The 23,122-nt window shown below is 62.4% G+C and overlaps 8 protein-coding genes across 8 annotated transcripts; 2 read left to right on the top strand and 6 right to left on the bottom strand.

Annotated features, from left to right (window-relative positions):
• Window positions 1-314: 314 nt before the first annotated feature.
• Window positions 315-1,058, bottom strand: SMT3_2 (SUMO protein smt3; the record flags this gene model as incomplete). The annotated part of the gene is made up of 5 exons (XM_069352007.1): window positions 315-355; window positions 395-483; window positions 520-563; window positions 599-711; window positions 755-1,058. 5 exons carry the CDS (start codon window positions 1,056-1,058, stop codon window positions 315-317), a joined length of 591 nt encoding a protein of 196 aa, XP_069209425.1.
• Window positions 1,059-1,250: 192 nt separating this feature from the next.
• Window positions 1,251-1,862, bottom strand: Q8F55_003463 (uncharacterized protein; the record flags this gene model as incomplete). Its single annotated transcript, XM_069352006.1, has 3 exons — window positions 1,251-1,261; window positions 1,297-1,429; window positions 1,467-1,862. The coding sequence occupies 3 exons, from the start codon at window positions 1,860-1,862 to the stop codon at window positions 1,251-1,253; spliced, it is 540 nt and encodes a 179-aa protein (XP_069209424.1).
• A 613-nt stretch (window positions 1,863-2,475) lies between these two features.
• On the bottom strand, window positions 2,476-3,615 carry SUMO1 (Small ubiquitin-related modifier 1; the record flags this gene model as incomplete). Its single annotated transcript, XM_069352005.1, has 5 exons — window positions 2,476-2,588; window positions 2,996-3,087; window positions 3,122-3,165; window positions 3,198-3,319; window positions 3,375-3,615. The coding sequence occupies 5 exons, from the start codon at window positions 3,613-3,615 to the stop codon at window positions 2,476-2,478; spliced, it is 612 nt and encodes a 203-aa protein (XP_069209423.1).
• Window positions 3,616-3,890: 275 nt separating this feature from the next.
• SMT3_1 (SUMO protein smt3) lies at window positions 3,891-5,483 on the bottom strand (the record flags this gene model as incomplete). Its single annotated transcript, XM_069352004.1, has 7 exons — window positions 3,891-3,904; window positions 3,938-4,029; window positions 4,064-4,107; window positions 4,142-4,260; window positions 4,307-4,558; window positions 4,875-4,966; window positions 5,164-5,483. 7 exons carry the CDS (start codon window positions 5,481-5,483, stop codon window positions 3,891-3,893), a joined length of 933 nt encoding a protein of 310 aa, XP_069209422.1.
• Window positions 5,484-6,002: 519 nt separating this feature from the next.
• Window positions 6,003-7,052, bottom strand: Q8F55_003460 (uncharacterized protein; the record flags this gene model as incomplete). The annotated part of the gene is made up of 4 exons (XM_069352003.1): window positions 6,003-6,480; window positions 6,660-6,858; window positions 6,915-6,966; window positions 7,014-7,052. The coding sequence occupies 4 exons, from the start codon at window positions 7,050-7,052 to the stop codon at window positions 6,003-6,005; spliced, it is 768 nt and encodes a 255-aa protein (XP_069209421.1).
• A 3,628-nt stretch (window positions 7,053-10,680) lies between these two features.
• On the top strand, window positions 10,681-14,680 carry Q8F55_003459 (uncharacterized protein; the record flags this gene model as incomplete). The annotated part of the gene is made up of 8 exons (XM_069352002.1): window positions 10,681-10,859; window positions 10,954-11,243; window positions 11,296-11,389; window positions 11,447-11,643; window positions 11,688-12,553; window positions 12,590-13,634; window positions 13,672-14,601; window positions 14,649-14,680. 8 exons carry the CDS (start codon window positions 10,681-10,683, stop codon window positions 14,678-14,680), a joined length of 3,633 nt encoding a protein of 1,210 aa, XP_069209420.1.
• A 294-nt stretch (window positions 14,681-14,974) lies between these two features.
• Q8F55_003458 (uncharacterized protein) lies at window positions 14,975-18,835 on the bottom strand (the record flags this gene model as incomplete). The annotated part of the gene is made up of 13 exons (XM_069352001.1): window positions 14,975-15,184; window positions 15,231-15,301; window positions 15,341-15,766; window positions 15,801-16,098; window positions 16,137-16,242; window positions 16,280-16,345; window positions 16,381-16,403; window positions 16,444-16,502; window positions 16,545-16,715; window positions 16,756-17,045; window positions 17,092-17,169; window positions 17,207-17,716; window positions 18,765-18,835. 13 exons carry the CDS (start codon window positions 18,833-18,835, stop codon window positions 14,975-14,977), a joined length of 2,379 nt encoding a protein of 792 aa, XP_069209419.1.
• A 56-nt stretch (window positions 18,836-18,891) lies between these two features.
• Window positions 18,892-22,272, top strand: MRE11 (meiotic recombination; the record flags this gene model as incomplete). The annotated part of the gene is made up of 19 exons (XM_069352000.1): window positions 18,892-18,941; window positions 19,005-19,039; window positions 19,454-19,691; window positions 19,733-19,829; window positions 19,867-20,159; window positions 20,196-20,381; window positions 20,417-20,591; window positions 20,635-20,727; window positions 20,780-20,900; window positions 20,953-21,184; window positions 21,229-21,307; window positions 21,345-21,364; window positions 21,405-21,456; window positions 21,497-21,560; window positions 21,592-21,604; window positions 21,662-21,752; window positions 21,864-22,075; window positions 22,131-22,167; window positions 22,252-22,272. The coding sequence occupies 19 exons, from the start codon at window positions 18,892-18,894 to the stop codon at window positions 22,270-22,272; spliced, it is 2,109 nt and encodes a 702-aa protein (XP_069209418.1).
• Window positions 22,273-23,122: the final 850 nt, after the last annotated feature.

The following is a 23,122-nucleotide window of genomic DNA, read 5'->3' as shown; positions in this document are numbered from 1 at the left end:
TGGTGAGAAAGGCTTGGTGTAGCTGCTTTTAAGGCACGCGCCCGCCGACATGTGGGTGACGTGATACAGTAGTCATATACTGTCTGGAAATCACGCTCGCTCTCATAACCCAGCGCCCCAACCTCTACGGCCTCAGCCCGCACGCCCCAGCTAAGACGCCGAAGAACTGACTCACAGCACAAACGGCAACACTTGGAACTCATGGTATGCATTCGGGGGACGTGGGGCATGTCAATCGGAGACAATCGCCAGACTGGGTGCCACATTGAACATAGGCGGCGCTTGCTCGTTATTGACATCACCGCTCGCGGTGGCTAGCGGACACCTTGCTCGGCACGACCACCACCACCGATCTCTGCCACAAGTCAGTCCTGATACCCTGGGACCAGCTCACGCTCGAGATAGACCTCAAACGCATCGCCGTCCTCGACCTCAAGCTGGCGCATTGTCTCATTGTTCAGGATCTGGCGGTCATAGACCAGGCTAGAGGTCAGTTGATGCAGGCGCACAGTGGCCTACCGGAGCTTGTCGAGCTCGTAGCCAAATTCGCCAGCGAGATAGTCCTTTGATGATGAGTGCGTCCCACCATCCCACGCACCTTGACGTATCCAGCCGTTTGATGAGGCCGAATGAAGAAGCCCATGGAGTACGCGACGCCGTTGTTGGAACCGTTGAGCTCGATCACGAGCTCACCCTTCCTGCGGTTGTGGTCTGAGCGTGAGCCTCATCCCTTCTCTCTGCCAGCAGGACTTACAGTTCGGACGCGGATAGAAGTCGACACCAGCCTCCTCCAAACCCCTGATCTTGGGCTTGACGTCCATGACAGCAGCTTGGTGGTCGGGCGGCGCGTGATTCTCGGGTGCGATGGTGTTCTGGTTGGCAGTCTCATCGGGTTCTTCCTTGACGACTGGTTCATCCTTGATGGTGGGCTCATTCTCGACGGTAGGCTCATTCTCGACGGTGGGTTCATTCTCGTCGGTGGGTTCATTCTTCACCAAGGGCTCATTCTTGACTGTCTCTTCGTATTTCTTCTTGACACAAGGGCGCTTGGGATGCATTGGAGCGAGGGTTGCTTACTGGGTAAAGTGTGAGGGGCCGCGAAAGAGAGCGAGTGAGTGGGGTGAGTGGGGTGAGTGAGTGAGATCAGAGTGAGTGAGTTGGGGAAAGAGGAAGAGAGGTACTCGGAGAATGGCCAACCACAGGGGGTCCGTGCGCGCAGCATGCCACCCCGCCATCAACTGCAATAGCATTCACGCCCCCTCTGCGCCGTCAGCACACGCACAGCACCAAACTCACCCAAGTACACATCAAACACGTCCCCCTCCTCCGCACCAAGCGCGGCGAAGCTCACCGCATCGGCAAGCGCGACGCCGTCAAACACCAGCCTCACCGCGCCGATCTCGTACCCGCAGTACCTGGCGAGGTATTTCTCCCGTCAGCGCCTGCGGCATGACCCAGCGACCCACCTTGACGTGCCACGCCGTCTCGTGCAGTTCGACGCGGATGCGGTCGTGGTAGATGTTTCCGGCGCGCACACTCTGCAGCTTGATCACCAGCTCGTGGGGGGTGCGCGGCTCGCGCGCGCCGTACGAGAGGCGCGTGAAGTCGACGCCGCGGCGTGGGGGGTGGGTAGGGGCGGGGAGGGGGAGGAGGCCGCGGAGGGGGGCTGGGCGGGGGGTGGTGGGACGGACGTTCGGCGCCGGGCGGAGGGTGGGTGCGCGGGCGGGGAGGGCGGCGTGGGTGCGGTGGTGGGCTGCCCAGGAGCGGTTGGGCTCGGCGGCGGGCTGGGCGGCGGCGGGCTTGGCTGGGGCCGAGTACGGGTGCGTGCCAGGCTTTGAGGGCTGCTTCTTCTTCTTGGGCATGGTGTGGGTTGTTGTTGTGTTGTTGTGATGTGGGTGGTTTGTGGAGGTGACGTTGCGAATGTCGAGGCAGTCAGGATCGGCGCACAACTTTGGTGTGTGGCGGCCCACCTGCAGCACACAGTCCACGCGTCCAGCACCCGCCACTCTGCTGCAGCACCAACCAATCTGCTGCAGCTGCAGCTACGTACATACATATCGCTACATTAACACACTCCACATGCGATCACGATACACTGCGCCTTTGCATGCGTAGTTCTACGCCCAGCTACCCCAGCTACAGCCCCCGCCAGCCCCCAGCAGCGCAGGACAATGTCGTCCGGCCGCATCGCCCTGCCGTGGACCACAATGCTGAGCGTGAGCTGGGCTACAGCGTGGATCAAAACTTTAGCTCACCTGACCCCGTCTTCCTCGTACCCCCAAAAGTCGACTAAGTGGCGCTACCGTGAGCGGGCACGGCAAGGGCACCCTACCTTGACAGCTGCGCACGTCGACGTGGGCGTGAGCGCGAGCGTGTGCTTGAATGGCAGCTCCTCGGCCTGTAAGAGAACTCGGAGTTCGTTTTGGCGAAGTGGAGACTGGTCGGGTGCTGGGCGGGTGAGTCTGGTTCGACGGGTCACTTGCGGATCGGGACACGCGTGAGCACGAATGTGACGGCCGGCAGCGACTTGGTCACATGGGCTTCCCTCTTCTGGTGCTGCTCGCTATAGGCGGCCTTGGGGTGCGGGCCTGGGATGTATTCAATGAACGTTTCGATCCTCATGTTGTTTGTGGTTGAGGTTGGGGGTGACGAGGTTGAGCGGCTCACGAAAGGAAGACGTGGAAGGTGGATGGTGTGGAAGAGAAGATGGTGGATTGGGGAAATTAGTCATGTCCACCCGCCGTCAGTGGCCACAACGCATGACCCGCCTTCCTCCATCCATTCTCGAGGGTGTACACGGCACGAGTTGGAATTTTTATGCGCTATACAAGAGTCCTCCTCTGCTGCCATTGTCTGCATACAGTGTCGAGCAGGCGCGTGGCGGATTAAAATGGCGGAAAAAACAACCTCCGCCGCACGCTGGTCTCTGCGCCCGCCTGGCCGATCACGCCCCGCCAATCTCTGCGCCAGTCAGCCAGGTCGCCACCCTACTCACGTTCAAGGTAGACGTCGATGTTATCGCCCTCCTCGAGCTCGAGCGACTGGGTCCTATCCGTGTCCTTGAGGATCTTGCCGTCGTAGAGCAGGCTGGCGGTCAGCATTGCCGAGCGGCTACACCTACCGCAGCTTGGAGGCGTCGTAGCCGTACTCCGTGTTGAGGTAGTCCTACGGTCAGCCGCGGACTCCCCGATGCATACCTTGATACGCTCCACACTCGTGTCGGGGTACACGCGCAGCCAGGTGAGGTACGGCACGCCGTCGCGGCTGCCCTGCAGGCTGATCCTGATGGAGTTGACGTTGGGGACACGCGCTCGATGAGCTGATCGTGTCGTTAGTGGGGGAAGGCAAGGAGCCCCCTGGTGGAGTCGACTCACGCTGCCTGACGACGTTGGGCAGGGGCTTGAAGTCGATGCCCTCGGGCACGAGGCCGTCGATCTTGGGCTTGATGTCGAGCACCGAGAGGGACGAGTCGGCCGCGGGGGTGCTGGCTGGCTTGAGCTCGGGCTTGAGGTGGGGGTTGGGCTGGCTGGGCTGGCTGACCTTGTGCACCCAGTGCGCGGGGGAGAGCGAGGGGGCGCGCGTGGTGGGCATGGCGTGTGGTGCGGTGACGGGCATGGTGTGAGGTGCGATGGCAGGTGATGCGACGGTGTTGCTCTAGAGGTGCAGAGAGGTGTGGTGAGGTTGAGGAAGGAGGGTTTCTCGGTGAGCAAGTGGTGAGTGCAAAAGTGACAACGAGGGAGACGAGGTGACATCAACCGGGCGAGAGCGGTTGCGTGCCGCAAACCACCACGCCAACCACGCCACCACCCCCAGCTCACAAACTACATGCATACGAACAAGACTTTGTATCACTTCAAGACGTCGGAGAGACTGTCACCTGTGCGCAACGACTACCCGCCAGTCTCTGAACGTCAGCTTGCCCAGCACACACACGCACGCTCGAGGAAGATGTCGAACCAGTCGCCGGCCTCGACGCCGAGCTGCTCCATCGTGTCCCAGTCGCGGCACACGCGCCCGTCGTAGATCAGGCTGGCGTCAGCGCCCCCCTCCCCCTCAGACGCACCGGAGCTCGTCGAGCGCGTACCCGAACTTGTAGTGCATCCAGCGCTGCCGTCAGCCCCGCCCCGTCCGCGCCCGCCACCTTGACCTGCTCGACGCGCGCCCACGGCACGGTGTGGTACCTGATCGAATACGCGCGCCCGTCCTTGCTCCCCTGGAGGTTGATGGGGAACTCGGCGGGGTTGTGCGGGCGGGCGGCGCCTGGGGTGTGAGCGGGGGGTGGGGTTGGGGGGGGGGGGGGGCTCACTCACCAGCGTAGTGGGGGTTCCCGGCGCCTGGGGCACGCGGCGGAAGTCGACGCCGCGGGAGCCGGGGTCGGCGCGCGCGACGCGCGGCTTGGTGTCGCCGGCGTCGGCGTAGGTGTCACTGGTGTACGCGCTCATCGAGGCGTCGGTGCTGCCGCTGGCGGTGATCGTGCGCGCGCCGCCGTCCCCGCGCGGGGTGAAGAGGTACGCGTGCCGCAGGCGGGTCTGGAGCGCGGCGTAGTCGGCGGCGTGGGCTGCGGCGGCGGTGCGCGGCGTCGCGGGCGGCGCGGGCCAGCGCTGGCCGAGCTCGCCGTCTTCGGACATGGTGGTGGGGGGCGCGCAAGAGGAATGCGGAGGAGAGATGAGTTGTGGCACTTGGCCGGGGCTTATTGCTGCTGGACGGCCCCTCGCCTTGCTACGGCAGCCTCGCCTGACCACACCCCCCCGCCGAGACTGCAGCCAACATTACATCCCACCGCACGCACTACAGCCTACAGCCCCACGCCCACGCCCCCGCCCACACCCTACCCACCCAGCTCTGCCGTCAGCCCCGCCCACGCCCGCACCCACGCTCGAGGTACACGTCGAACACGTCGCCGTCCTCTGCGCCGAGGGCCGCCATGGTATCGGCGTCGGCGCACACGCGGCCATCGTGCACCAGCCTGCGGGGGGCGTCAGCGCGTCCTCGCCTCCTCGCCTCCTCGCCTCCTCGCCTCCGACCCCGCCCCCCTCCCTCCTCCCACCGCCCACCCCACCCGGCCGACTTCACCACACCACTCCCCGCCCCACCACACCCCGCCCCACCACACCCCACCCACCTCAACACGCCCGCTCATACCCAAACACCCTACACATCCACCCCTTGACACTCCCCACCGCCTTGCCGGGCGTGACGCGGTGCGTGAGGCGGTACGCGCGCCCCCCCTTGCTCCCCTGCAGCGTGATGGTGAACTCGTTGGGCCTGGGCTCGGGCTTGGGCTCATGGCGAGGGCGACGCGGGCCGGCTGTGGAAGCGGTGCGCTTGAAGTCCACACCGGAGGTTGGGGCGCCCAGCTTGGGCTTGGTGTCTGCTTGGGCTGGCGCTGGGTCGGGGCGGAGGGTGGGCGGGGCGGCGAGAGAGGCGGCCTCGCGGGTGTCCGCTGGCTTGGGTCGCGACTTGTTGCGCCGGGTTGCTGGCATTGTAGAGTTGTGAGGGAGTGGCCGGAGTGGACGACGTCGCGCTGCGTTGTTACACTCGACACGTTGGATGATCGGCAGGGCGACGTACCCGCGCCACTTCGACGCCGACACGAGGCGTGGACACACACCCTTGTCGCCCCCGCGCCCCCTCGCACGACCCCAGCAACCCGCCTCCCCGCCACTCTAAACGCATGACTGTCATCACACTACTATAAAACTATGACAAGGCCGTAGCCACAACAGGGTCGCCCGCGGGGCGACAACAAATAGGATCGGGATGGCCAGGGGTGCGCGCAAGGCGGAGCCCAGGGCGAGGGACAAGACGGTGGGGGCGTGGGGGAGCTGGCGGGGGGATGGGCGAGCTGGTGGGAGCAGGGGCAAGCTCGGGTGGCTGGGCATGGTGGCATGGGCAATGTCGGAGGAGGCTGCCGACTGGAGGAGCAGTCGGCACGTAACAGTATCGCGGGCGGGTTTATCACTGGTGCGTGCCCGCCGGCACTCTTAACAACACAGAGTAGCTCAAAGCACACGCTCCGGGTGGAACTCCGCACTGTTGCACTGGTCGTGGATGTCGCACTGGTCGCCGACGACCATCAGCGGCTGCGGCGACGAATCCTTCTCTCTCTTGAAGATCTCGCCGATGATGTTGACAAACTCGTCCACGCCCATGGCGCCAGACGCGGCGTACTTGTCCTGGAACACGAAGAACGGCACACCGGTGATGCCCTGCTTCTGGGCATTCTGGTACGCCTTGCGCACCTCGATGTCGTAGGCGTTCGAGTCGAGCCACTCGCGTGCCTCCTCCTCGCTGGAAAACAGACCGTGCTTGGTGCTAACGCGGGCGAGGACGTCCTTGTCCGACGGGGCAGTGCCCTCGATGTGCGTGGCCTCGCACAGCTCCATCACCAGTGGCAACTGGGCCTCTGGCCGGATGTGGCCGGCGTATTCGGTGATGCGCTGCGCGTGGTGTGACGACGAGAGCTGTCCTCCGCTGACACTGCGGTTGGTCAGCATGTGCGCCAAGAGCAAAGCATGCGGAGCGGAGCGGAACGGTACAGCAAGAGACACGCCCGGCGCGGGCGACACGACACGCCGCGCTCACGGCTCGTGGTGGCCGGCGGCCGGTTAAGCGCCACGGCTCGCCACTGCCACAATGTTCCAGACAAGTCGACTCACATTTCTGGCAGTCCGACAGTGGCAAACTTGTCGTTCAAGCACGAGCGCAGAGCGATGGCTTGCTCGGGGCCAAACTTGCGGACGGCCCATTCCTCGCGCGATTCCGGCTCGTCTGTCAACATGTTGTTGAGCTGGAACGGGTGGATCCGGATGTTGATGTCGAGCGGTTGGGGGTTCTGCTCGCGGTAGCGCGTAATTGCTGGGCGGTGTGAGCCTATGCAAAAGGTCTCACCATTGTGGTGCTCTGGTGCGTACCTAGTTCGAGCTGTTTCAATCCCAGCAGACAGAAGGGGCAGAGCATGTCCGACTGGGCGCGTGAGCTGTTGCCACCAGGTGCAGCGGGCGTGTGCTTACCGTCACGTCGATCTTGAGCGACTGGGTGGCGTTGGTCATGGTGAGAGATGGGGGGTGGGGTTGGGGGATGGTGAAAGGCGAGGTGTGGTTGGGGTGGAGTCGAGCGGCGGATCGCCGAGAAGGACGCGTGAGGCCAAGGGTGGGTGGTGGTGGTGTGGGTGGGTCGGGTCGGGTCGTGCGTGTGCGATGAGAGTGTACGCGAACCGTCGTGAGGTGTGCGCGTTCAACTGTGTGTAAGATGGAGCGATGGCAAGTGTTAAAGAGTCGTTGAGAAGCGTCTCGGGGTGGTGCAATGCTGCTTGATAACACCCTCGCGAGTGAGACCGAGGTGGGTGGAGGTGCAGGGGGGGATCGCCGGTGGGCCGCGGGATTTGGTTCCGTCGGGGCGAGTCCGCCGCCGCTGAGCAGGTCTGCGTGACTGTAAAGAGGGCCGTGGTAGGCGGGCGCGGGGGGGGTGTGCAGGCAGGCAGGCAGTCACTGTGCGGTGCTTCGACGATGCGACGAGGTCGAGCAAGTAGGTCCGAGTGGCACGTTTGTGACAAAGTGAGACAAGTGAAGTATTTTCCATGCATCGTGATGATGCTTTGCTGCCTCATCACTGTACAGCAGCAGCAGTCGTCGGCCCGGCCGCGGTAGACCGAGCCCGATCACCGAGCTGGGCTGTGGTGGCGCGAGTCACGTGACCCGCGTATGAGTGACCAAGAGGCACCCGGCGCGCGGGCACGATGAGTCAGGCCGGCCCACAAAGTCGTCACAGTCGCCGCCGTCGAAATACACCCAGCCGAGGGGAAAAAATGCGTCTTCCCCCCGCTGCCGCCGCCGGCCAAGGTGATGGCAGCGACACCCCGATGCATGGCACCGACGAGATGCGGTCTGCCAAACTGACGTGTGTGCTGGGGAACGCCGCGTTACCACCTGCTAGAACGCCGCACGGCTCCACGCCGAGGGATTGCGTAGGCCGCCGCGCAAGCTCGGTCAAGCGGTGTCATCGTACGCTGAGGGCGGGGGCAGCTCCGTTCCGCACTGCCGCCGATCAGCGAATCGCTGCTGCTCACGACGCGGCGACTAGGCGTCCGATGCATAGGGCCCAGCGGTGCAGTGCTGGTGCAGTGCTCGCCATCACCGCCCCGGGGGCTTCGATACCGCGCGCATGTCAGCACGCCCACAGCTCCACAGCTCGGCTACGCGACAACATGTCAGCAGAGCAAGCCAAGCGAGCCGCAGCCTGGACACACCGGGCTCGGTCACGCGCGCTCTGCCCTCCTCGCCGCCACTTCCCATCTTCCCAGCGACCTGCCGTACGCATGCATCGCAACCGCAACGCGTAGCACGTAGCGCACGCGCACACGCGACGCGCATGATTTCTGCTCGTTGCCAGGACACGCTCGAAACGCGTCAGGGTTGTGACGTTGGCCTCCCTCCTTCACACTCGCGAGGTGACAACCCACGGCGAGCACCTCGCTCCGCACACCGAGTGTCGCCGCACGCCGCGCCGCGCTCATTCACGCCCGCGCGCGCACCAATCCCCCACGTGGCCGTGTGCCGTCCAAAGGTCGCCAGTGGCCAGGGTAGCGCTGGCTGGTTCTGGGACGGGACGCGAAATGCTTATCGGGTCGGTCGCGCCGCACCCGATCTCGCTGGCCACGTAAGAGACGCGCCGCGGGCCTCGATCGCGTCGGCGCGTCGCTGCCCGCGGCGATGGTTTCGCCGGGCGCACTCGAGCTGGGGCTGGACGGAATGCAGCACGCCTGTCCAAAGGACTCGATGTGGTAGCCATCAGCGAGGTGGTCTGCGCCGCCGAGAGCGGCAACGGCGGCGGCGGCTTGCTGGGCCGGGGCTGGGCTGGGCTGGGCTGTCTCGACCCGCCGGCCCGGCAGCGCAGCACGGCGCAGGACAGGATCAGAGGTGGCGCCGCGGGGCGTTCGGGCAAGCCAATGTCGCCCGTCGGCGTCGCGGCGTCGGTTCTGGCCTGGCCTTTTTGCCTTTGTCCGAGCCATCCCTATGTATGGGCGACGGCGCGACGGCGCCGCTGCCGGCAAGGTTGAAACGGGCGTCCCTACTCTGTGGATGCCAAGGGGGTTGTTTGGCTGTTGTCGGTATGCATCGGGGGTGGGTCGCTGTCACCGCTCCTGCGTTGTGAGCCGTTAGACGACGCTCGCAGCTAGGAGAAGATGCAACAGACTCGCGTGCGCAATGCGCTCGAGTCGTTGCTGCAACGGGCAGTTTGGCTGATTCTACTTGCCGTTTCAACCGCGCGGGAGGCGTTTCAAAGTCGACGACGTGCAGTGGGCCGCGGGCCGCGCAAGGGCAGGCGCGAGGCGCGCGAGGAAAAGGCCAGGCCAGGCGCGGGCGACTCGAGCCGCCGCAGACGAGCAGAGGGCAAGCGTCAGGGGTGCACTCGGCCCAAGCCAACGACGGGCACACTGTCGGGAACCAATACCCACTTGACCTCGCTCGTCGCCGCCGCGACGACCTGCTCTTGCACTCGACCCACCTCCACGCCTGCACGCACGCTGCACGCGCCGTACCGACGGTAAGTGAGTTCCTGGGCCAAGGGGTAAATAGCCAAGGGGACTTGTCGCGACCGGGAACGACGAGGAAGTGAGGACAAGGACGCGCCGTGAGCATCAGCCAGGCAGGCAGGCAGTCAGCGCTCTAGCCTGGGCCCATGCGATCTCGTCGATGCCCTCTGCTGCCGTACCCTTGCTCGTCGTCGCTGGCTTGCTCGCTGCCTGGCCGCTGGCTGTTGTCGTACCCGCCCCGCCCCGCCCGCCTAGTTAGCCTAGCTTACCCCTCCCCCTCCCCTCCCTTGCTCGTTGCTCCTTGCTCGTCGCACTCCCGTAAGCAGCGGCGCGCTGACCCGACCCCCCACCCCCAGCCAGGTGTGTCACAGGTCCATGTTGTTGGCCGTTACGACGCCTGTTGTACCAACCTAGCAAGCATCAACGACGAGCAACAGATCGCACTCACCGCCAAGGTCAATTCTCCATTCACTCGTCGTCGTCGTCGTCGTCGTCGTCGTCGTCGACTCTGTTGACAAGGACAACGACCACACGGCCCATCACCTACTCGTGCACCCAACACGCGCTTGCGGCACGGCATCTCCCCGCTATTGCCCCCCGCCCCGCTCATCCCTTTGGCCCACAAACGCGTCCCAGCCAGCCGGCACCTCGTCGCGCGCACTGGCCGTCCCCTCCCCCCCAGGCTCGTTAGGCCCGAGCTACTCGATTCACCCGCCGCCGCCGCCGCCGCCGCGACCACGGCCGACCTCGCCCAGCGCAACGCAACGCACGCACGCACGCACACTCCTACTTGCTTGGTCGCTTCCTCCTCATCACTCTCCTCCTCCCTCCCTCCTTCCCCCCCTCGTCGTTCAACAGTGCGCCCGCACCACCACCATTGCACGCGCCGGCCCTCACACCCATACCCCACACTCTCCCTTGCTCGTCCCCCGTCCTTCCCCCCCGACCCTCCAACCCCCCCCCCCCCCCCAAGGACCTCGAGCAACACGACACAGCCTTGGCGGCCACAACACTGCTCGGTGCTTGGAGAGGGACGTCGCCGCCTCCGTTCCCGCTCTGCCCCAGCCTAGTCTTCTAGACGCCAGCCAGCACAACACCGACGACACCGACACGTCGCTCATCCACCCCTCCCCGAGCACACCGCGATGCCTTCCCTCTTCTCCCGCTCTCACCAGCCGCCCAAGAGGGATCGCGCGCCGGCGGTGCTCGTGACCGGATCACCGACGGCGGGCGACAGGCGTCTGGTTGGCCTCGCAAAGACCTGGAACGGCTCAAGCGCGGTTCCTCCCAGCACGAGTGTGGGCGAGTTCGGCACTGTACCTGGGTAAGTGCGAGCACACACAGGCCTTAACACCCACTCTCGCATCTACTCCATTGACAATGCCATTATTCTGCATGTCGCTAACACACCACTTCAGCTTCAGCTCACCCCGTACCGTCAATGTCCCAACCTCGCCCGGGACTCAGGCGGATCTTACCCCGTCGGCTTCAGCTCAGACCCTGTTGCCGCTCCAGTACTCGTTCTTGACGACAAATGTTCCTCTCAGCGCCCAGGCGCTTGTCGCCTCGGACTCGGCGTCGGTGGCCGATGACCCGAACGCGCCCAGGCCCTATGGCTTCCTCGGCGGGGCTGGCAAGAACGTCATCCTCGGCCTCGACGAGGTAGCTCGAGTCATTCGCGATGTTGGCGCCGAACTGGGGCGCAGGGGTGAGCAGCACAGCGCACAGTCGTATCCAGGAATGCACTAACGGGGGCACAGCGCTCGACACGCCCATGCTCTTCTCCAACCAGAGCCTCGAGCTAAACCAGACGCGACTTAAAATGTTCATTCAGTCATTTGTTCAAACCGTTCGGTGAGTGTGCCAGGGTGTTTGAGATGTGCCCCGTGCGCCGCTGAGACCTTGCTTCAGGACCTCGTCGCGGACACCCCCAAAGTCGGCCCACGACAACTTCCTCCAGGATGTCAAGTTTGCCAGCGATCACGAACTCGCGTGGCTGCTGAGATGGGCTCTGGCGCGCATGACGCGTGTGCGTGAGGGAACACGAGAGGCCTGCCACGGATGCTTTGACTGGGACGTCTATGAGGAGTGGCGAGGCCGCGAGCGATGTAAGTGACATGCCAGTGGCAGTGCAGGAGCTCACCCGACGCAGTGGCAAAGTACCCAACCGACGCCTTTACCACTCTGGGCTCGATCCTGCCCTCAGATGTGTACTACTACATCGTCAACCCCCTGTTTGGCCTCCTGTCGCGCTTTGCCGCGCACTCCCATCTTTCGGGTCTCACCCCACACAGCTTGGCGTCGCTGTTCGCTCCCCTTCTCTTTGACATTCCAACAAACACGCCCTGCCTGACCGCCCATGCGGCATTTGTCAAAGCCGCATCGGCCACAGAGCACCTGCTCTTGTCGTACATTCGGTCGACTGGCAAGAAGGATGGCCTCGGTCTCTCCGACCTCCCGTCCAGGTTAAAGGAATGGGTCAACGGATATCCTTCCATGATCGCCTCGGACGCCGACTTGTCACGTGGCCGCCCACGACGCGCTGCTCGTGTTGTCCGATGCGAGGTCGCCAGCCGTACCGTCAGGGCGTACTCTCGCGACCTCGTCGTCAACGCCGAGACCTGGGTGGACGACATCCCCACTGGCTGGGACACGTGGGGTCGTGTCGTGCTCAACAGCCGCCGAGGCGAGGCATCGCGCCCCAAGTTTTCGGCGGGCTGGCGTCGCAAAATGGGCGTCAAGGAGTCGCTCCCTCTCCCCCTCTCCCACAAGCAGGGCGACGGCAAGACCGTGTACGGCATGTCACTCAAGCCCAAGGAGGCATCCAAGTCCGAGGACAAGGATGAGGCCGAAGACGGCAAGTTTGGCAGTCTTGCCGGCAAGGAATGGAGCGCGTTCGAGGACATGGGTTTCGATGCCCCGAAGACGAGAAACCCCAACACCTCGTCGTCCCAGAACTCGGACCCTGGCGACATTGGACAGCGACTGCAGTTCGACCTGAACGAAAGCGCAAAGATGGTGAGCCCCAGTTCTCAGCATTACTGACCAGAGCAGAGCGTCGCCGAGCGCAGACAGACCATGGACTGGAGCGAGTTCGCCTCCGCCGGCGGTGGCTTTTCGCGCTCAGAACCGTTCCTCACGGCCTCTCTCACGTTCTCTGCCCCTGTGCAGTCATCGATCACAGAGTGGCCGAAGGAGCGCGACGAGCTGAGACGCAGGCTCCAGAAGACCCAAAAGGAGGCCACCCCCTTCACCCACGACACCACGCCTCGCACAGGACCCGCAGCTGGCTTCGAAGGCGCTGATTCCAAGGGCCGTATCTACCTGGAGGAAGCCTTTGTCGACTGTTGGTCCGACCTCATGATGGGTGCTGGGTGGACAGATCGCGAGGAGTTGACCTTCAAGGAGGCTGCTTGGGCTCTGATCGAGTACCGCGCCCGCCCGAGTCACCCCGAAGAGCAAGACGCTCCTCACCCTCACAAGGACCCCCGGACAACCGACATCTACTTCCTGTTCGAGGAGCGTGTCCCACTGGACTACCAGATGGCAGTTGCCGACCCCAAGCGCAAGAAGACGCTCCAGTCGATTTTCTCGAGGCGAAAGAAGGACAAGTTCCAAGCCGACACGCGACACGAAGACTTTGACAAGATGCTGTTCCGGGGTTCGCAGAAGAAGCTCACTTTGTCTCGAGCCGACCACTCAGTGTCGTCTTCCCTTTGGCACGCGGCGGCCGACCCTATGACACCCAAGACGACGGCCAAGGTCCCTCCTGTTCCGCCACTGCCCAAGAGCGTTTCGTCCAACAAGCCGCTCGCAGTCCCCACGATCTCCAAGTCGGCAGGCAACAGTCCGTCGACCCCAGAAGCTGGTGGCCGAAAGCGGGCGGATGACGAGCACAGCAAGGCATCCAGCACATCACGAGCCAACATCTTCAAGTCGATTCGCCGCGTCAAGTCTGGCACTGACCAACGGGAAAAGGCGCGTAAAAACCGCAGCGAGCAGCAGCGCGAGGTTTCGATGGACTTTGAGCTGCAGTCTGCAAGCGGCCTGAGCTCGGGCAACAACAGTCCGCAGGCCGACGCCGAGGAGAAGTGGATGGGTAAGGGAGCTGTGGCCGGCACTCGCTGACGTTCCAGACATCTTAATTGCCAACGGTGCTCGCCCCATGGACCGCGATGCCACGGTCAAGGACCTCACCGTCGAGCCTTTCAACGAAAAGTCGCCCGCCCGCAGACTCGACGTCAGCCCCCCAACCGGCAAGTTTGCGCGCCTCAGCGTGAGCCCAAAGCCCGCGACAAACAAGCCGCTGCCTGCGCTTGAGCCGCCACTTCAGCTTCAGAGCGCCGACCGTCTGTCCGACGGGGGAGACCGCTACGAATATGACCGCTCTGTTGACGAGCACGGCCGCGAGTATGACGACTTTGCCGATGACCACAGGCATCGGCACTACGAGAATGACGACCAGCCCCACTACGACCACGGCGTGGGCAACTCGTACTCACACCACGGCGGTCAAGACTCACATGCTAGCTCAGTTCGTACCTCTAATGGGGACGACACGTCGGTCCAGCCATCCGACTCGATCTCGATGCGCCGCCGGCAGTCGCCCTCCGAGTCCCCGGTCGCGGCCACCCGCGAGATTCTCGCCGTCGAGGATGAGTCTACCACTGAGCCCCCGTACTCGCCGGGTTACGAGGGTCTCGTTGCCCCCAAGCCGCGCGTGGCTACCCAGCGTGACGCCATCTTCTCGATTGTCGACGGGTACCGCGACAGCAACGTGACCAACAATACCGACTTCACCGAGTTCAGCGAGGACGCTGCCTACGGCGGCATCGACGATAACCGCGACTCGTACATCGAGCGTACCTATGCGAGCGAGAGGACAAACTCTGCCTACGGAGGCGAGCGTGACTCGGTTTTAGAGCGTGTGTTTTCTCAAGAGCGCCCAGACAGCTCGTTCAGTGCCGACGAATACGGTCTGAACCCACCAGGTCCTATCTTTGATCTCACACCGGGCCGCGAACCGAGCCCCGCGAGGTACAAGCACGGAGAGCCTCTCCACTTTGGTGAGTACCTGTCACTGGTTTGCAGACGATCGCTGACCACGTCCCAGTTGGAGAAGAAGAGGAAGAAGAGGGATTCTAAGTATACCCGATTGATTTCCACCCAATCTTTTGATTTACCCCACCAGATGACACAGCCAGAGGGCTACGAGGTGACGACAGGGGATGATGATGATGTGACTCTACAGATGTTGGACCGGTGTGTGCGTGTCCATGGGCTGTGTGATATGATGCATCTGTTCCAAGTCATGGCTGTGGACTCTGCATTAAACGCGCCATTATGAAGACCCAACTGGGGGTATCAGGGGGTATCAAGCTTCTTCTACTCTGAGCACAAGCCATCGCCATGCTCTGTGCCGTTTTACTGCGACGCCGCTCAGTTGGGAACGCCGTTCTGAATGGAAGGCGCACCGGAAGGAGCGCCGACAGAAGTGCCAGTGCGAGCCTCCCAGCGGGGAGGCGGCGCCTTGACGGGATACGAGACCGTGTCACCAGCGCCCTTGAACTTCTCAACACGAAGATCAAAGAGGAGGTCACCGGTGTCAAGGTACTGGATGGCGGTATAGTTTCGTCGTGGCAGGACGTACTATCGGTCGTCAGCCACGACCAGAACGACGACAACGATAACTCACAGGCTTGCGTTGCTTCTTGCCATCAGTGTCCTTGTCGAAAATTGGGAGCATCATCTCGTCGGTGCGCTGCTCTGCAAAGGGTCAGCGCGAGGGAGGAGCCATTAACCCACTGTGCAGGGTGCGGTGCTTGTGCCCCGACAACTTTGCAACCATCGCCGCCGCGCCTGCTGGGGGCGGCGTGTTGACAATGGCGCTCGAGACAATGTTGAGCATGTAACGGTGGTCGGCCTCAGGCGCGAGCTTGGCCTTGTGAGTGTACAGACAGCCGACCGCGGCGAGGTGCACGTCGCCAGAGAGGAAGGTGACGCGCAGCTTCTGGCTCTGGGCGACGCGCTGCAGCTCCAGCACGAGCCAGTTGCGCTCCTTCTTGTGGACGTTTGCACACCAGTGGTCGTTGAGGTCATCGAGAAGCTCCGAGGCCTGGTTGAACTTGTTCACCATGCCGCCGAGGCCGAGGGCGTTGTGCCGGGCGAGAATGTTGACGGGGTTGTATTTAGCGCCAAGGAAATGCTCGAGGAAGGACATGCGGGGGTAGGCTGGGGGTTAGCAAGAGCGGAAGGGCCAACTCACCAATGGGCACGCCGAGTTGGATGACGAGCTGCTCGACGTCCGGTGGGAGTCGGCCGATGAGGTCGAAGATGATACCGTATGTCTCGGGGGAGACAACCTGGTGCAGCTTGCGCTCTGAACGGCAGTCGATGGCAAACATGTGGACCTTGGGGCCAAGGTACACGGAGAGCGAGTGGTTGTGGAACGGAATCCACGGGCCATGGGCACCAATGACCATGCTCTTGACGGGGTGCGTCGGGTAGGGGTGGTCGATGCCATCGATCTCGTCCACCGTGAACAGCTGGAACAGCAGGAACCACTGGCATGGTCAGTCCAGTTGAGGCTCAGCCAACTCACGAAGTATCCACGATTGCCGATGTACGAGAACAAAGGCGAGGCCATCGTCTCGTCGTCGTACGTTCCAAAGCCGTCAATGACGTCGTGGTCATCCAGCATGTTGACCCTGCAGATGTCAGCTAGGATGTGAGGGCTGCACTGACATTGGAATTGTCGAGTTGGCACGACCAAACGCGCCACGGCGGAAGTGCAGGGCGTAGTGGTTGAAGCTGGCAGTTAGCATGAGCGCGGAAGGCGAGCTCACAAGAAGCGGTCTAGAGCCGCTTTCTGTCGCAGTCAGCCTCGCAATCATTCCTGAGCCACTCACAAAGTCATCTGTGACGGGGTGGTTGAGCTTGGACTTGCGATCCGGAGCAGTGATCCACGCTGCAGACGTGTCAGCCAACACGGGGTTTGCCTTCCACTCACACTGCATCTCCGGCTCAAACGTCAGAGCATCGCAGTAGATCTGATCTCCGCCGCCCACCATGCAGTGATAGGGCTGCAGGTGGTGCTTCTCGAGCATGTCTTCCCAGAGGGGATCGTAGCCCGAATCCCACTCGCCCTTGAAGTCGTCGGGGTTGACGCCGGATGAGAAGCCTGGAGCTCGTCAGCTGCACTGCTCGGCGATCCAACTCACCATTACAACTGTGGGCAGTCCAGCGGAGGTTCTGGCCGACAGCAGGCACGACAAACTCGAGCTCGGCACCGCGGTTCAGGCTGTATCGAACTGCCGTCTCGGTGTGTTGGAGCGGGATCTGCAGCATGAAGCGCCAGAACGAGCACGGCCCCTGCTTGAGGTCGTTGTACGTGTAGATCCTTTGGGATGGGATCGTCTTTGGAGGCAGAGCTTCCGGTCCAGTCTGGTCGATGCCGGCGTACTGGTTGAAGCGGAGGTGAAGCCAGGGCGTAGGCTCGAACTGGCTTCCACTGATGCTGTGAGCTGTGGAGCCAGTGTGCACATGCAAACACTCACTTGTCGGCAGTCACGACGAGGGCTGCACCGTACCAGACGCCGTCAAGAATCGTGTAGTAGGACAGCAAAGGACCGCACCTGTGGCGTAAGCTGTGGATCGTCGGAAGCGACTCACATGAGCTGCAGGTGAGGCTGCATGACAGCAGTCGTGCTCCAGTGGGGCTCATCCTCGCCCGACGCGCCGTTCGGACCGGTAGCAGCCTTGGGGGCTTTACGAGCCGCCTCGATGTCATCGGCAGTAGGGCCGGGGCGAGGAAAGACGGCGGTGGTGGGCTGGTCCTCCTCATCCTTTGTAGCAGGCGGGAGCTTGTTCAGGAGCGCGTCCGCAGTCTTGGGAGGAACGGGGGGACCTTCAGCCTCAACACCGGTCGACGAGCCCGCCACCGGCACCGGGGCCTCTGCCGAGAAAGGAGCATTGAGCGGGGCAGCGGCAGGCGACACGAGGGGAGGGAGGTTGTGCTCGTGCTCGGAGGACGAATCCGTATCCGTATCCGAGTGGGACTCCTCGCCGACGTAGGTGTGCAGGTGGAGGAGGGGGTGCGCATAGTATGAAGCGCGCGCCTCACGCGCTGCCTGGCGCGCGAGGTGCTCGGCGCGGTGCGCGGCGTGCACTCCAGCCGTGTCCCTGTGGGAGCGTCAGTCGGCGTTGCTGGCGGGTGGGAACGGCAGCTAGCTCACATGTTGGAGCGACAGGAGCGGGGTGGGGTCGAGGTGTCAAGTGTGAGAGAGAATGGGCGGATGCAAGAGACTGGGTGGGATTGCACAAGCTATAAAGTCGCTGGATGTGTGCGTGGGAGTGTGTGGAGTGTATTGTTGACGAGGGCGAGTTAGCAGCGCAGCTTGCTAGTGACGACGCCGAACGACGAAGCCACTCAGACGGCGTGTTTTTGTTTTTCCCTCTCTGAGCCAAGCCGAACAGTTCGACTTGTGGTGGCGTGTCGGTCGGTCGGTGGCCGAGCGCCTGGCGCCAGGCGGCGCAGCGGCCCAGGACACGCACCACTACCACGTCGCAATGACGCTGTTCACGGTCAAATCAGGGCAGGCTGGTTAGTCGTTTCATTAACAACGTGAGTAATTCGGCCCAAAAGTCAGTCCCGAAACGCTAATCATAGCAATGCTGGCCGGCAAGCTGCTTGCTTGTGCATCAGCTCATAGTGATACCATGTCAGAACGGCATGCACTCACAACTCGGCTCCCGACGAGGCTGCTTTTTGTCTGCTGGAATCGTGGAGACTTGGTGCCTGGAGCCCCCCTACCTCTCCCCCTGCCCTCGGCGTCACCGCCGCACCGCTTTGGCTGTGCCATGCCGCCGTGCACGGGTTGGTGGGTCGGGTCGTCGTGTCCTGGCCATGTTGCCGCGGCGTGGCGTCGCGGGGCTACTGCGCAGTGTGGGTGCACAAGATGGAAGAGATCAAAGCAGTGGTGGTTGCGGTGGCTGGCGCACTGTCCAACCCAGCCAGCCAGGTCAGATCAGATCAGATCAGATTCCAGAGCAATGGGGTCTGAAAGAGACAAAGACTTAATGATGCGCGCCCATGCTTGATCCTCGTCGTAGGCGCGTCGTCGTCGTCGTCGTTGGCATCGTCGTTGCCGCCGCCATGACCTCCTTCCTCGTCGTCCATTCCAGCCAGTGACGTTGTTGCCGCCTACTGTTTACAAATCACGTGACCTACTTCAGTCCACTCACCCGCACGCGACGAACGCGCGCGTCCAAAGAGTTCGTGTCGTCACTGTCCTTGCCCATCTTTTGGCTCATTGTCGCTCTGGTAACCAGAGCAACTCTCTTCCTCGCCCACCACAATGTCACAGCAGCAGCCAACACCAAGCCCATCACGGGCACGAGGGTTCAGGTGGGGAGCCGGCGCCGCAATGCGCACCTCACGTCTGTTCATGACCTGACCACCCCTCCACAGCGTTGCAGAAGCCGCACCCAGTATCGATCAACCTGGTGAGGAAGACGACGACGCCAGTGGGAGGGCCTGCAAGCTGACTCCATCTCCGCTGTAGATGAAGACAAGTGAGTTGACTTGCGAGCTCCTGCTCTGTGGCGCTCGCTCTTCGTGCCCAGTGTCACGAGCGCACTGCCTTCCCTCGACCATTCCCTCCGCGTCTGACTTGGGGCGCGTTCATCAAGCGACCCAGCTACCAACGGATCATCGACGAGGTGGTGTCTGTGGATCTGTGGTCGCGTCAGCTCCCCCGGAGCTGCTCTTCTACCTTGGTATCCGCCATGCTCCCTCCACACCCCACCCCGCCTTCCCTCCACAGCGGTCGACCGCTCGCCTTCCCCCGGCCAACGCTGACTCGACTCACAGCTGTTTCCGCATCATGCTCGCTACGGACAACCATATAGGTTACGCAGAGAAGGACCCTATCCGTGGACAAGACGCTATCAACACCTTCCGCGAGATCCTCCAGCTGGCTGTCGAGGAACAAGTCGACTTTATCCTCCTTGCCGGCGACCTTTTCCACGAGAACAAGCCAAGTCGAACATGCATGCACCAGACTATCGCCCTGCTGCGACAGTACACCTTGGGCGACAAGCCGATCTCGTTTGAGCTTCTCAGCGACCCCATGGACGGCTCGACGCCTGGTTTCTCGTGAGTCTCTCGAGAGTGCCAAACTCTGACCCGCTCCTCAGCTTCCCGGCTGTCAACTACGAGGACCCCAACCTCAACATTGCCATCCCTGTCTTCTCTATTCACGGCAACCACGACGACCCCCAGGGCACTGGACCAGTGAGTTGAAACTGATGAGTAATCCTGAACTGTGCAGGAAGGAGCACTCTGCGCCCTCGATGTCCTGTCGGTGTCTGGCGTCCTCAACTACTTCGGCAAGGTCGACCTCTCGGCGGACGAGACCAATGAAGCGGAGGACAAGGGCATCAAGATCCGCCCTATCCTTCTCCGCAAAGGTGACACGCACCTGGCTCTCTACGGTGTTGGCAACGTCAAGGACCAGCGCATGCACTATGAGCTTCGCTCAAACCGTGTCAAGATGTACATGCCCGAAGGCGGTGAGATTGCGGAAGACGACTGGTTCAACATCCTCCTGGTTCATCAAAACCGGTAGGTCGTGAGGGGAAGCAGTCGCTGACTTGCAAGTGTCAAACACGGGCCCCAGCAGTATGTGCCCGAAGGCATGTTTGACGACTCGATCAAACTTGTCGTCTGGGGACATGAGCACGACTGTCGCATCACCCCGGAGGAAGTCGAAGGCAAGGGGTACTTCATCACCCAGCCCGGCAGTTCGGTCGCAACAAGCCTAGCCCCTGGAGAAGCGTTGCCAAAGTAGGTGCTAGGAAGTGATACCTCGCTGACTCTAGACACGTTGGCATATTGTCGGTGCAAGGCAGCCAGTTCCAGATTGCGTCGTATCCGCTCAAGACTGTTCGGCCATTCGAACTTGATGAGGTTGTGCTCGCCGATGAGGCAGCCAAACCGGATTCCAAGATCAACCTTGACGACAAGGACACAATTTCGGCCTTCTTGCGTGAAAGGGTAGGTGTAAAACAGCGAAGAGTTGAGTGGCTGACATCGGCAGGTCGAGGATTTAATTCGAACCGCACGCAGCAAGTGGGATGAAACCCACGATGCGGCTCATGAGGATATGATGCTACCATTGATTCGTCTCAAGGTACGTGGGCGCGGCTCCTCAGTGCCTCGCCCTGTCGCTCACACCCATCAAGGTCGAAACGTCGGAGGTGAAGGAAATGACAAACCCTGTCCGGTTTGGACAAGATTTCATTGGCCGGGTCGCCAACCCACGCGATGTGCTCCAGTACTATCGCAGGAAGAAGACGGAGAAAAGTACGTCCCTAGGAGCACGGGCCTGTCCAGTGAAACTGATCCTACGCGGCAGAGGCTGCCAACCGACCCGATGTTCCTGAGGGCGATGATGCGTTCAGTGACGGCGACGAAGACGACGACGGCATGGCTGCCATGACAACGAGCGACCGTTTGGCGAAGGTCCGCATGGCCAACCTGGTACGGCAGTACCTGAAGGCACAAAGCCTGGACGTCCTCATCGAGGATGGCCTTGAGGATGCGGTCATGCGCTTTGTGGACAAGGATGACAAGGACGCCATCAAGGAGTGGGTGTCTCGACGCCACTTGGGGCAGTCACTGACAAGCGCAGCTTTGTGAAAGAAACTCTCAAGGATGTCGGCACAGAGATGCGCAGCCGGGATGTCGAAGAGGAGAACGTTGAGGAGCACGTGAGTGGCCAGGCTGTGTTGCGTTGCTGACTGGCAGATGGCGAATGCGAAGGAAACGTACGTGAGGGTCCAGGTCGGGGACTGACTTCGGCCTTAGTGTGGCGTCTCATCTTCCCGACCAACCTGTGCGAGCGGACAAGACCAAGAAGGTAAGGCGTGGACTTTCAGTTTGGGCTGAAACCTCCCTAGACGAAGGGCAAAGGCCGTGCTCAGGCTTCAGACAACGACAGCATGGGTAAGGACTGCGGCCAAGGTTGGTTGTCCAAGCTGACATCGGTTCGCAGCCGAGGACAGCATGTGGGTACATGTATTTTTTTGGAGCGGCATGCTTGAGACCGAAGCTGATAACGGCAGGATGGAAGACTCTGACGACCAGGTCCGAGTGCCTGCGAGGAACGGCGCCACTCGGCCGCGTGCTGCGAGGTCCAAGGGTCAACCAGCTCTTGTAAGTTCAAAACGGAGGGGTTGGGGGGCTGTTCAATGGCGGTTGGGGATCTGCGTGGGAGGAGAGCATAAGAGCTGACCACATGTCCCTGCGACCTCAAACTCAAAACAGTTTACGCCTGCCTCCGATGACGACGACGATGATGACCCCCAGTACATGTCAGACGAGCCTCCGTCGCCACCTCCGAAGGCACCTGCAAAGAGCCGCGGCAAGGCGGCACCTAAAACGGCGGTTGCAGGTACCGCAAAGAAGGCGTCCACCTCTGCTAGGGCTACCAAGGCGTCCGGGGCCGCGAATCGGCCGCAACGGCAGACCCAGCTCTCGTAAGCCCAACCTTGTTGCTTAGATCCCTTCCAGTGCCCTAACAACACGAATCAGCTTCAGCAAGGCTTCAGGTGCCAAAGGTGCTCGACTGGTGCGTCACTCGGCTGGCTGGAAACAGGAAAAATCGCCGGCCGTGTTCCGGGCAGAAGAGGCGTTCACTAACTGACACCCGCAGGTGGAGAGCGACAGTGATTAGAATTGAACTGGCCTAAACCCTATTGTGTATGAGGTGTTCCACCTCCCGTCGGTACCCGCTGGCTTCCCCGGGGTGCGCGTCCGACTCCGTGTTGAAAAATGTATGGTGTCCCTGGCAGCGTGTAGCCGTGGCTCTCAAGCCTCACCCTGTTTCCGGGCTGGCCCTGGGCCGGCAAGCCCGATCATTTGGTAACGCCCATAGAATGGGCGTGTTGACGTGTTGGAGGGGGAGTGGTATGTGAGCGACCCTTAGGCGCTTTTTCTGGCGCAGCCGTAATCGGTCGGGGTCGTTTGGACTGCGGCATGAACATTGCGGCCGGCGTATGTCATTCTGCACAACGCACCGTCTCCCGGAGGCGCGACCCGGAGTGAGACCCTGCCCTCCCGCACGACGACGACTGAGCAACTGGCGTCGCTCATGCCATGCCAGCAGGCCAGGAGGCCGCACCCGACGACCTGGCCATGAGACCATTAGCCGCCGCGTGCGTGCGAGCCGCGCGCCGCGCGCCGCGCCGGAAAGTCAGTCAGCCATGCAGCCAGCCTGCGAGCCCGCGAGCCCGCGCGCCAGCCCGCCGGCCCACAAAAGCGAGCCACAGAGACCCCGCTGGCAAAGCGGGGCAGACGTAACAGCCGCATGAGCCGCCTCTGGCGCCGCCTCCGACGTCGGTGGTTGGTGGGGCGGGACGAGACAGGACCATGCTAGACAGCCGTGATCAGCGCGGCACGGCACGTACGCAACGGCACCCACGCCACACTGCCTGCGTGAACCCCGCCCGCGAGCGCACCTCGTAAATCCTCTGACCGAGCACGACGAGCTGGGGGGGCCACCTTGTTATTATAAGACTACTGGC

This window comes from Vanrija albida (genome assembly GCF_041260175.1).
Source record: "Vanrija albida strain AlHP1 chromosome Unknown contig_3, whole genome shotgun sequence".
NCBI classification, from domain to species: Eukaryota; Fungi; Basidiomycota; class Tremellomycetes; order Trichosporonales; family Trichosporonaceae; genus Vanrija; species Vanrija albida.
The sequence above is the reverse complement of the archived record's forward strand: the minus strand, read 5'-3'. Positions and strand labels throughout refer to the sequence as shown.